Source organism: Gopherus evgoodei, chromosome 4 (genome assembly GCF_007399415.2).
Source record: "Gopherus evgoodei ecotype Sinaloan lineage chromosome 4, rGopEvg1_v1.p, whole genome shotgun sequence".
NCBI lineage: Eukaryota > Metazoa > Chordata > Testudines > Testudinidae > Gopherus > Gopherus evgoodei.
In genome coordinates this window covers 45,778,796-45,790,328 of record NC_044325.1, presented here as the reverse complement: position 1 = coordinate 45,790,328, position 11,533 = coordinate 45,778,796, and the positions used below count along the sequence as shown (strand labels likewise).

Here is an 11,533-nt window from a genome sequence, read left to right as displayed (position 1 = left end):
GTGCTCACTTCAGACACCATTCCCTTCTCCAAGCAGCACTTGTACATTTTCTTCCACACCCCCACCACTTATGCCACCTAACTCTCTATCCTGGTCCTTCCTCACATTGTGGCACCCAGCCCCTAACAGCTACAGTTTCATTCAGGCGTTCTGACTCTAAGACCTGGCAAACACATCTAAGACTCCCAAGTACTTAGCATACTACCTTCATATTATATGAATCAGTGTCATAAGTTCCTGTTCTAATACAATACTTTAAACTGACCAGTGTACCACCCAATGACCACTCACGTACCAGTTTGAGAACTGCCAGTTTAGTTTATTTAGGTGATGGGTTCCATGGAAGTTCAATGGCCTGATATTTAGAGTGCTGGAGTCAATGGAAGCTGCAGGTTCTCAGCACTTCAGAAAGTCAGGCCCCAAGTGCCCAGCTTTCCTCTCTTCTCCTCTCCGTAAGATCAAGAGCTGGGAAGTTCTTAAAAGTGTGCTCTTTAAAAGCACTAATGCGTTAGACCAAGGCAAATCTCTGGTGCATTTAGTCTTCTTTGCAGAAGGACGACAATTCTGGAGGGGACCTGATTCTCCATTTCCATATGGCCTTTTGCAACAAACCATTGGTGCGAAGCCAACAGATTTGGCCAGCATGGGTAATTTCTCTTTGGTGGGTTAAAGCTATGGTAAAAGCTCTATGCCACTCTCCCTTGCAGCTTCCAGCACAGACTGTGTGGCTGAATTATCTCTGAACTCCAGAACAGCCTCGATGTGCCACAGACAATCAGACTGTTCTAACTTACACTGGGAGCTGAATGGGTCCCCAGCCATCCCTGGAACTGGGAAGCTGCAAAGCCACTTTTGCCCCTTTCCTAGGGCCTGAGACAAGCACAGCTCCGCCAGAACCAAAATTCAAGCCCAAAGTCTCTGTATGCTGTTGTTCAACAATACGACTCCCAAAGAGTAAGGGTGCCATCTAGTGAAGTTACTGAGATATTGCCAAAATTAAGGTGGAGAAAGCTGCATATATGGGTTTCCCCCAGGATTGTGCAAAAGTGACTACAGGTGGCACTTAAAGTGTTCTTTAAGTTGCTCAGGAGGCAGTTTCTGCAACAGGGAAAAGTGGTCTCAGTATAGAGAGTGTTTCCTTAAGGGACAGCACTGAACAGAAAATGAGCAAAGACACAGACTGTGAGGAGGAGTGGAACAGAACAGGTACATTCAGTTTAAATTCCATACAACAAACTTATTGACAGAATGTTAAAGTTGTATGGTTAAAGAGAGAATTTAAAATCAGGTCCATCAAGAAAAAAGGTTAAGTAATTTCAGGCTCGACACTGTCTCAGAGCCCCCTGCCATTTTTGTCATCTTGCAATCACTCATACCTATTTTTCTGTATAGGTTAAATGAGGCACAGAAAAGGAATTACCTGTGTTCAAACAGAACTAGAACCTGTTCCTTGGATCAAAGAACAATGCCTTCCAGCCACCTCTGGGGCTTAGTTACCATACCTAAAACTCAGGGTTAATAATACTCGGCATCTACACAAGGCTTTAGAGCTCACACTTTAAGTGCATAAGATTGGAAACACTGTGTCTGAGAGGCACTGTGGTTTGGTAGTTAAAACATGGGTCTAGCACAGAGATAAACATGCTCTTCCCAGCTGTGTTGCAAGCTTAACCATGGGTGTTTAGGCAAGTCTGTTCTCTGTGCCTTCAGCGACTCCATCTACAAAATGTTAGCCTGACACTTACGAAGGGCAAATAAGAGACATAACAAAACAAGGCTTTATCAATTTCAGATAATGATTAAAGCCAGTCAGGGAAGAGGCAGAAGCAGAACTCAGGACTTCCTGACTCCCAACCTTCTACACATTCCCCTAAACCAAAGTAGCAGCAGATCCATATTCAAAATATTTGGGGTGGGGGCAGGGGCGAAATCACAGCTGGTTAGGAGCACCCACTACAGAGATCAGTACACAAGTAACTCAGCAGTTCACACAAGAACAAACCCTTTTTAGATAAGCATTTAACATGCTTAATAAAAAAAATCCCTACTGCTTGGTATTCAATTTTCAAAGGATTAAAATCTGCCAAAATCGCAAGCTGATTCCTTGGGATGCTCCCCATTCCATGGGAAACTGACAATTTTAAATCCCACGATTTGGTTGTGAGACTATTAAAGTAGTTTTTGGGGGTTTTTTGTTTGTAATAATAGGAAAAGCACACAAGTTCCCTATCCCTCCTGTCACCTGAAAATAGATGAACCATTTTGGCTCAAATTTACCAAACATTCACCTTCAGGCAGAGACTAAGCATGGAAAACTTCAGCTAAGAGGCAGGAATTCCACAAAGTGATGAGTAATTGAAAATGAAGTTGCACTGGAAATCCCGAGGCCACCCTTCCTATAGCACAGTTGTGTCTGGGCACTGCCCTACAAAGAGAATGAGAGATTTGTTTCTCTCCTAAAAACAGAAACAAGGCTGAAGAGAGATTAGGTTACAAAGCCAAATTAGGAAAATACTTTAGATTATTAAATCAAAGTGATGTGCAAGACAGGGTACAAGGTCTTCTAGATGTGACCACAGGTTCTCCAACCACCATGCAAATTCTACTGTGCCGGCAAAAGTAGAGAGAGTTTGAAAAGCCATTTGCTGATTTGTACCACTTTTTAAATTGAGTGAGGAGGGAAACAAACCAAATTGCCTTTTTTTTTTTTTTTTAAGCCCTAACCCTAAAGCTTTAATCTTCCAACCTACACCCATCTCTCTGCTTCACCTATATGTACCAGGTAGAGCAGTCTTCCCTCAGCTGCTGGCTGCTCCCTGTAGGCAGGTAAGTTGTCAAGAATAAGGAGATTAGTAGAACAAATTGTCTGGGAAGACCCACAGCCAGTTGGAAAGGGCAGGCACCTCAGCTGTCTCACAGTCAGTTTAAGGGCAAGGGGGAAACAGCCATCTCCCTAGAGATGCATTCTAACCACACTTTGAAAAGCATGAAAAATATGAACAAACAATGGAAGTTGAGTTGTTTTTTTTAAAAACCAACAATGTCAAATACACATGTACAGGCAGCTCCTGAAAGTCAGTTCCATGTGCTGGGTGGCTCAGGGAGATCAAGGTGGCTCATTGTATTCAGCAGTTCCTGGAGCTTCATAGAGGACAGAAGATGCTTTTGTGAGGGATTTAAGGCCTATTTCAAACTCTTGGAGGGAGAACCCTATAGGTCTTGGCTGCAGACTCAGTTCAAATAGGCAAACGGGGATATTTGCAGTAACTGTATAACAGATTGAGGAAGAGGACTGGGGAAGCTGAGAAAATAGCAAAATGAGAAACCCTTGGAGACGATGCTCAGGACAGTCTCTGGCTCAATATCCACCCAAGCAACACCCAAAGAGGAGTCCACTCAGAGTCTGACAGAGAAGGATGTTCCACATGAGCAGCCCTGCTCGGCCTGTGGATTGCTCACCACCTGGAATGAGTTGCGGATTAGCTCCTGGCTGAAATCCACCATTGCACCTTTCACAAAGGCCAGGCTGTCCACATCCACAACAACACGAGCACCACCTTGTTCAAACACCCTAGAAAAGAAGCATACGTGGCTCGTTATAACCCTGCAGACATAAGAGAGAAAAGCACACTTCCAGAGTATAAAGGAATACACTGTGATCGCTTCCCCCCCCTTACTGTGCTGTGATCACGCACCTCCTCCTTTCAACATACATTATCACACATACCCTTCTCACCACCTTAGTCCACAGAAGTCTCCCCGCCATCATACACCCACACATCTTTATCCTCTGTCCTTGCCTGTCATCAGGATTGATAACTGTGTCCAAGGAAAACTTGTACTGGAATCCAGAGCAGCCACCTCCCTCTACCTGCAGCCTGAGAAACTCAGACCCTTCTATAATTTCCAGCAGCCTCTGCAAAGCAGAAAGGGAGGAGCATTAAAAGATCTGCAATATCCACATGCAAGCAGATAGCATCTGCTTCTAACCCCATATCAAGCCTGCAAGATGCCCCAACGGGATAAAGGCCAGAATCAGAGCAATATGGAAGGGGCACTTGTATGACCTTGGGGAGGTAACTCATAAGTAGCCAGGTCTGCAGCATACCCCTGTCCACCACAGCCATGTGTGTGGAAGTCCTCATGCAGCTCATCTGAGAGATGAGGGGGAAAAAAATCACTGATTTCCCAAGACTCAGCTATCATGAAGTCTGCAGTTCCTCAAAGGGGTGTCTGAAAGGGGAGGCAGTTCATCAGTGAACCTCATGGATTATTATAAAATGCTTTGGGAACCTTTAGGTCAAGTAGCTATAAGTAGCATGATGTTACAGGTACTTCAGTGGTAGGGAATGTCATGCTTAGGGCATGCCAGGCACGTAACAACCTTCTCAAGGACACACAGACACACCATGAGTGCCTTCTAGAGAACTGTACCTTCACACAGCTGTTGCTGAGGTAGATCTGTCCCTCACTAGAGTCAGACACTGGTTGCCCTGGCTTAGAAGAGGATGATGCCCACTGCACCCTGATGCTTGGAAAATAGGCTCCATTCTGAGAAGAAAAGGGTGGTGTTCTCACTAGGCGCAGTAAAGTAGGAGAAAGGCTGCTGTGAAGAGATGGGGATGGAAACAGTTAGGAAGGCATATGAAAAGCACAAAGGTTACTGCAGCAGAACTCCAGAAAGGAGATTTTAGAAAAGCAGTGTGTGTGTGGGTGGAATTCTCTGTGAAAGAGTAGAAACAACCTAAAATGAATAGGGAGTGTCAAGGAAGAGGAGAAAAGCCTAATCTACACTGCTTCAATATACATATAGCTAGTGACAGCACAGAGAGATTATAGAAACAGGCTGGTTCACAGCAATGATCAGGTTAGTCTGGTGTCAGGAATATGACAGCAGCCACTACCAGATGCTTTGTAGGCAGGAGCAAAGAACACCCCAGCCCACCGTGTTGGGCGACCCTGCCCTCAGAGGGAGTCCCTGGGGAGATGGCTTGTGCCCTGAACTAGGAGTGTCCGTGTCCATCACCTGACCGACACCCTGTCTATTACAGGTACCTCAGCTACAGGCGAGAATATTTTGCTACCTGCTGCCAACTCTTGGCCCGGCACCGGGCACTAGCGAGTCCCTGGAGCCCCTGCGCATTAGTCCTCTGGCAGGGTCACACTGCGCGGCGGAGCTAACCGCGCCCTCTCCAGGGGCGCCCCCCGGGAACGGCCGGGTCAGGCGCCGCAGCGGGGCTTGGCGCAGGGGCCGGGTGCTGGGGCGAGGCTCCAGGACAGGAGCTGCAGCCGCTCAACAGCCGGGCGGCGGGGGGACGGGGATGGCGATGCTGCCCCGGCCGTGCGGCGCCCCCCACACGCGCCAGGGACGGAGACGGGACCCCGGGCTACTGTCCTGGCTCCACCCGAGCCCGGCAAAAGGGCCGCAGCGCTACCTGCACCGACCGCCGGGACGCAACCTCCTCAGACAGCTCAGCAACACCCCCAGCGCCGCCATCTTGCACCAGTGGCTCTTAGACTGCCTCGCAGTGCTATTGGCGCAGAACCCGTGGAGCCCCGCCTCTTCCTGCGGGCTGGGTGACGTAAGACCTGCCATGACAGCTATCGAGGCGGAAGTGCCAGGGAGGAGGTTCTGGTAGCAAAGCGGTTTAGGAACCGAGCATCGTGAGTTTGGTTGCTAAGCAACAGACTGGCTAAGGGGGCTGGCTCACCCTGGCCAGAGCCTCCCAGGCTCCAGTTTCCTGCTGTGCCTGGCCCTTTGGGGGCCGCTGGCCCCTGAAACCCAACACTTTAGCTCTGCCGCTTCTCTGAGCTCTGCCCTTGCGCCGAGGCCCCCCACTGCTCACGACATTCCCCCTCCCTCACTTACTTTCACTGGGCTGGGGCAGGGGCTTGGGTTGCAGAAAAGTAGTATGCAGGCTGTGGGATGGAGCCAGAAATGAGGGATTCAGGGTTCAAGAGGGGACTCTGGGCTGGGGCAGGGGGTTGGGTTGCAGGAGGGGTGAGTGCTCCATCTGGGGGTGTGGGCTCTGGGGTGGGGCCAGGAATGAGGGATTTGGGGTGCAAGAGGATGCTCCAGGCTGGGGGGTGAGGCAGAGGGATTCAGGCTGTGGGAGGGGGATCTGGGCAGGGGGTGGGGGCAAGGGCTCTGTCTGCGGGTGCAGGCTCTGGGGTGAGGCCAGGGATGAGGGGTTTATGGTGCAGGAGGATGCTCCAGGTTGGGGCAGGGGGCTCAGGGCTGGGGTTGGGGCACAGGCTTACCTTGGGCAGCTCCCAGTCAGCAGTGCAGCAGGAGAGCTAAAGCAAGCTTCCTGCCCATCTCAACTCTGTGCTGTGCCTGGAAGTGGAGAGCAGGTCCAGCTCCTAGGTAGAGACGTGGCAGACCGCTCTGCGTGCTGCTCTCACCCGGAGGCAGCGCCCCGCAGCTCCAGCGGCCAATAGAAGTGCAGAGCCAGTGCTCAGGGCAGGTGCAGCACGCGGAACCCAGAGGCCCCCCGCCTAGGAGCCAGACCTGCTGGCTGCTTCAGGGGTGCAGCGCAAAGCCAGGATACGGAGGGACTAGCTTGCCTTAGGTCCGGTTGGCAGTGCTGACTGGAGCTGCGATGATCCCTTTTCGATCAGCTGTTCTGGTAAAAAAACAGACACCTGGTCACCCTACAAGCAACAGCCCCACAACCAACATCCCAGCCGGGGCAGCCCTGGTCATTGGCTGGGCTCTGAGGGAAAGTCACTGACTCCTTCCCCCAGTGGAGAGCCCTTGATTCTGATCATACCCCCTCCCCCACCGAGTCCTGCGGCTGGTCAGGAACCTTTGGCCCTTCCTGCCTTCCTACTTCTGCGCATGGCGCTGGCCTGGGTCTTGTCTCAGAGACGCATCACCCCCGTTAAATCCCCTCTCCTATTTCCCCAGGTGCTGCTTTAGTGACCGAGTTCCTGGGCCCAGCCTGCAGAGTCATCAGAGGCCATGGCCCTTCCAGTGGGAAGTGCACTGTGCAAGCAGGTGAGTCAGCCAGTACTGATGGCCCTTGAACCACTCTCATTGTCAACCCTCTCCCAGGTGTCCCACCCTGGCACTCACAGGACAGCGGCCACAACACAGCACTGCACACAGGGCCGGCTTTAGGCCGATTCGATTGATTCCGGGGAATCGGGCCCCGCGCCTTAGGCACCTTTTTAATTTTTTTTTTAACTTACCCCAGTTCCCAGCTGCGGTCTGCTCCGGGGTCTTCCATGGTCCTGCTCCTTTGAGCGAAGCGCTGGCAGGAGCGCGGCGCAGCCCCGCTCTCCCAGCTAGAGCTCCAGCCGGGGCGGCGGGGCTTGCCGCGCTCCGGCCGGGGCTCCAGCCGGGAGAGCGGGACGGCGGGGCTTTGCCGCGCTCCGGCCGGGGCTCCAGCCGGGAGAGCGGGCCGCGGGGCTTTGCCACGCTCCGGCTGGGGCTCCAGCCGGGAGAGCGGGGCGGCGGGGCTTTGCCGCGCTCTGGCCGGGGCTCCAGCCGGGAGAGCGGGGCGGCGGGGCTTTGCCGCGCTCCGGCCGGGGCTCCAGCCGGGAGAGCGGGGTGGTGGGGCTTTGCCGTGCTCCGGCCGGGGCTCCAGCTGGGAGAGCGGGGCAGCAGGGCTTTGCCACGCTCCGGCCGGAGTGTGGCAAGCCTGGCGGCTCCGGCTGGAGCGCGGCAAGCCCCGCGACCCTGGCTGGAGCTCCGGCCAGAGCGTGGCAAGCCCCGCGACCCTGGCTGGAACTCTGGGCCCTTTAAATAGCCCCCAGAGCCCTGAGGCAGTGAGGAGCTCCGGGGGCTATTTAAAGGGCCCGGGGCTCCAGCTGCCTTTGCCACCTCGGTCCTTTAAATAGCCGCCGGAGCCCTGCCTCCCCCATGCATGCCCCAACGCTCCCACAGCTATTTAAAAGGTCTGGGGTGGGGTAGAAGGCGGTTTGGAGGCTACTTAAAGGGCTGGGGTTCCAGCTGCCTCTGCTGCACCCCCTGACCTGCCCACACCAGTCCGGCCCCCCCTGCCTGTAGCCAGCTCTGCACTCCGTGCCGACAGCCAGCCCCTGCTAAACCCCCTGTCCTGTCTCCAGCCAACCCCTGCCACACACCCCTGCAGCCCTGCCCAAAGCCAGCCAGCCCCACACACGCTGCTGCCCGCACCAGCCCTGCACACCCTGCCCAGCCCGCACCCTCTGCCCTGTCTCGAGTCAACCCCTGCTGCACCCCACTGCCTGAAGCCAGCCAGTTCCACACTCCGCTGTCTCCAGACCTGCAAACCCCTGCTGCACCCCCCTGCGGCCCTGCCTGAAGCCAGACCGCCCCACACCCCCTGTCTCCAACCAGCCCCACACCCCTTGCCCTGCCTATAGCCAGACCCTACCTCCAGTCAGCCCCTGCCCTGCCTCCAGCCAGCCCCATGTCCACTGCTGCCCTGCAGTTTCCAGGGCAGTAACCCTGCACATCTGCTTCAATGAGGGGGGCAGGGAGCAGCTGGGACCAACACATGTGCACACCCCCAGGGAGTGGCAGGGACCCACACATGTGAAATGGCGGTCATTAATAGCCAATCAACAGCATATATGATGCAATGTATATAATATATAATTTTATTATTCATATAGTTATGGAAAGTAAATAATACATGAAAGAAATGAAAGGCTTTTTTTTCCACTTTTTTTTTTAAGTCATCCCTGCCAGGGCCTCACCAAAAATGTTCAAATTGGGCCCCGCACTTCCTAAAGCCGGCCCTGACTGCACAGAGTGGGTGTTTTAATCCAACATGAAAATTAACGTCCAAAGTGAGGGTCACAAACCAAAATGAAGCTCACAATTGGACGCAGCCAACCCCCAGTCTGACACACACAAGCCTATTCCCCTCCCACTGATTTAAAAGGAGCTAATCACATGCATGAAGTTGAGCACATGGATAACTAATTGCAAGATAGAGGGCTACAGTTGCCTACTGCTGTGTTGTGCTCTACAAGGGTTGTTCCAGTTGGCCAAGCGGTGAACCTGGCTCCTAGGATGAGGGAGGACCTTTAGGAGAAACAGTAACATCTGCTCTTGGTTTATTTATACTATCTCAAACCTGGTGATATATACTTGTCTATGCAATTTATCATTTTTTGTCCTTGGATTAACTATAATAATTACTATGGAATTATTAAAGTATCACATACAAGCTCACAGGAAATCAGGATGCTAATCCAGTTATTTGCAGCATATTTATGAATCCCCAAACCAGGGATAATGTAAATCTTAATTAAATAAGTGTTTCTTTTTATTTCTGTTGCTATTATTTAATTACCATCTCTAAAGGCAGACTCTTGGAGGAGTGGCACCAACTTTTTCTTTTCCCTGGGGTGCTGTACCCCTGCTCCACCCAGAGGCCCTACCCCTACTCCACCCCTTCCCCCCAAAGCCCCACCTACACTTCACTTCTTACTGCCCCCAATCCACCCTGTCCCTGTGGCCCCTGCCTACCACTCTCCACCCTCCCCCAAGCTGCTCCTCAAGTGACTCAAGAGCTGTTTGGTGATGACCTCAATCAGCTGTTTTACAGTGCTCCCAATTAGCTGATTATGGTGCTGCCAAACAGCTGATCAGGAGTGCTGCAGAACCAGCTGTGGCTAGTGGGTGCTGAGCATCCATTATCCTTCCCCCCCCCCCAATAGATTTGGTGCCTATAAACAGATTGATTGTTTCTATGGTCTGTAGCCAGAGATGGGGTTGGGAATCCTGTCTTCCCTTTAACTGCTGTACCACCTTCAGTTTTCTCTTGCTGACAGTGTGTATTGGATTGACCTGCTGCATGATAGCATGTCACATAAGTAGGTTTTTGGCAGACTTAATTTCTGCAGAACAACTTGCAGGATTGGGGCCTGATTGCTGATGTAGAGGAAATAGTGAAACTGTCTCACAGAGGGAGTAAAAACAGGAAAAAAATCCAATCTCTTTTAGTGTTGGTGGTTTTTAGTAACAATAGTGGTAAAAAATGTGACAGCATGACTTCTGTTTCTAGATGTTGCCTAGATTGTAGATCCCCTTGCAACCAGAGGAGAAGGTTAATGTAGGCCTAGAGAGAAGCAAGGGTGAGCCAGTTGAGCTCATTTTCAACTAATTTCATTAATACTTTATTAGCGAGACAAACTAGACAGATGTCATTTGAGTGTGAACATAGTAATAGCATGGATTCCAGCACATGTTGGCATGCCTGACAGTGAAATGGTAGAGAAGAAAGCAAAAAATGCTTTAAAAATGCAGCAATTGCTATAAAGAGTCCTTTGAGTAGGAAGGAATTTAAAATTTTAGTTTAAAAGGATTTAAAAAAGCAGGGGCGACTCTAGGTATTTTGCCATCCCAAGGACGGTAGGCAGGCTGCTTTCGGTGGCTTGCCTGCAGGAGGTCCCCGGTCCCGCGGATTCGGTGGTGGATTTGTGGGAGGTCCGCTGAAGCCGCGGGACCAGTGGACCCTCTGCAAGCATGCCACCGAAGGCAACCTGCCTGCTGCCCTCGCAGCGACTGGCAGAGCGCCCCCCATGGCTTGCCATCCCAAGCACACGCTTGGTGTGCTGGTGCCTGGAGCCGCCCCTGTTAAAAAGCATGCCAAGAATTGTGGACCAAGGAGAAAAGAGGAAGATGATTCTATGAAGTATACCCGAAAATAGAGGATAATGTGCTACTGTACTCCAAAGGTACATAAGGTGAAGTACTCAAAGTTAGTATATTAACTGGTCACTGTGGTTTGAATAATAATAATTTATATTTATTGAATAGACAGAGAGATGGGTTATGTAAGATTAAAGAAACAGTTGATCACCTGATGGGACTGCAGGGAGCATTCCCCAGGAAAGAAAGCCTCTTTGTGAAAATGTATATGTTTTCAGGGGACAGAATATACTGTGAGGGTTTAGTGAGAACCTCAGGAAAGTAGGGTAATATTAAAAAATCCCTACTGTGTTTGAAAAGGATATCAAGCAGCCTAAGAGAGTGTAGTAGCATGAATGTACAAGGAATATAGGAAGTGGCAGTTATAGACTCAGTAGGTAAGTGGGCTTCACCATAAAACATAAGAAGATGTTGTCAATGAATAAGAAATAGACCCCTCAGATATCTGCTAAAAGTATGACCAGGGAAGGGTTCATGCTGTATTTGGGTCCCCTCATTTATTAGTAGCCATTCAGCAGTGTACTGCTCTCTCTCTCATCTAGGGTCATGCACAGGATTTTCCCCTCCTGGCTTTTATTTTAATTTTATTTTTTAAAAGTCTTTTATGATTCCTGATAATGATGATACCTCTTTTGTGCACTCCCTTGTATTTCAGACACTGAAGCAGAGAGCGTCTCTGTCCCCTACTCATCTTTATCACCTTGATTGCTTGTGTAATTCTATTTTCTGGGTTTAGCCTGTACTTTGTGTTTCCTTCCCTAGTCTGGTTGCTGGTTCCTTACTGGGTGAATGTGTGATCTAGCTCTGCTGTGACATAATCTGTTAGTGTGAGCTGTACAGGGATTTGTGGTAGTCTAGCTATTTTAATTGGTTAATAAAGCA

At 50.8% G+C, this 11,533-nt stretch overlaps 1 protein-coding gene across 2 annotated transcripts; it reads right to left on the bottom strand.

Moving 5' to 3' along the window:
- Positions 1–3,007: 3,007 nt before the first annotated feature.
- ISCA2 (iron-sulfur cluster assembly 2) lies at positions 3,008–5,543 on the bottom strand. 2 transcript variants are annotated; one of them, XM_030559167.1, is made up of 4 exons: positions 5,436–5,543; positions 4,435–4,606; positions 3,801–3,916; positions 3,008–3,571 (listed from the first exon to the last, which is right to left on the bottom strand). In XM_030559167.1, the coding sequence occupies exons 1-4, from the start codon at positions 5,495–5,497 to the stop codon at positions 3,397–3,399; spliced, it is 525 nt and encodes a 174-aa protein (XP_030415027.1). In that variant the 5' UTR covers positions 5,498–5,543; the 3' UTR covers positions 3,008–3,396. The 2 variants fall into 2 exon arrangements, with proteins under 2 accessions (XP_030415027.1, XP_030415028.1); XM_030559168.1 differs by having other exon boundaries at positions 4,435–4,603; positions 5,436–5,536.
- Between the last annotated feature and the right edge of the window lie 5,990 nt (positions 5,544–11,533).

Bases quoted from the DNA above. Each gene is read 5' to 3' on its own strand.
- ISCA2 (XM_030559167.1), bottom strand. From the start codon at position 5,497: ATGGCGGCGCTGGGGGTGTTGCTGAGCTGTCTGAGGAGGTTGCGTCCC. The intron at 4,607-5,435 runs GTAGCGCTGCGG...ATCTCTTCACAG, and splicing joins CGTCCCGGCGGTCGGTGCAG to CAGCCTTTCTCCTACTTTAC. The intron at 3,917-4,434 runs GTACAGTTCTCT...TCTGCTTTGCAG, and splicing joins TCAGCAACAGCTGTGTGAAG to AGGCTGCTGGAAATTATAGA.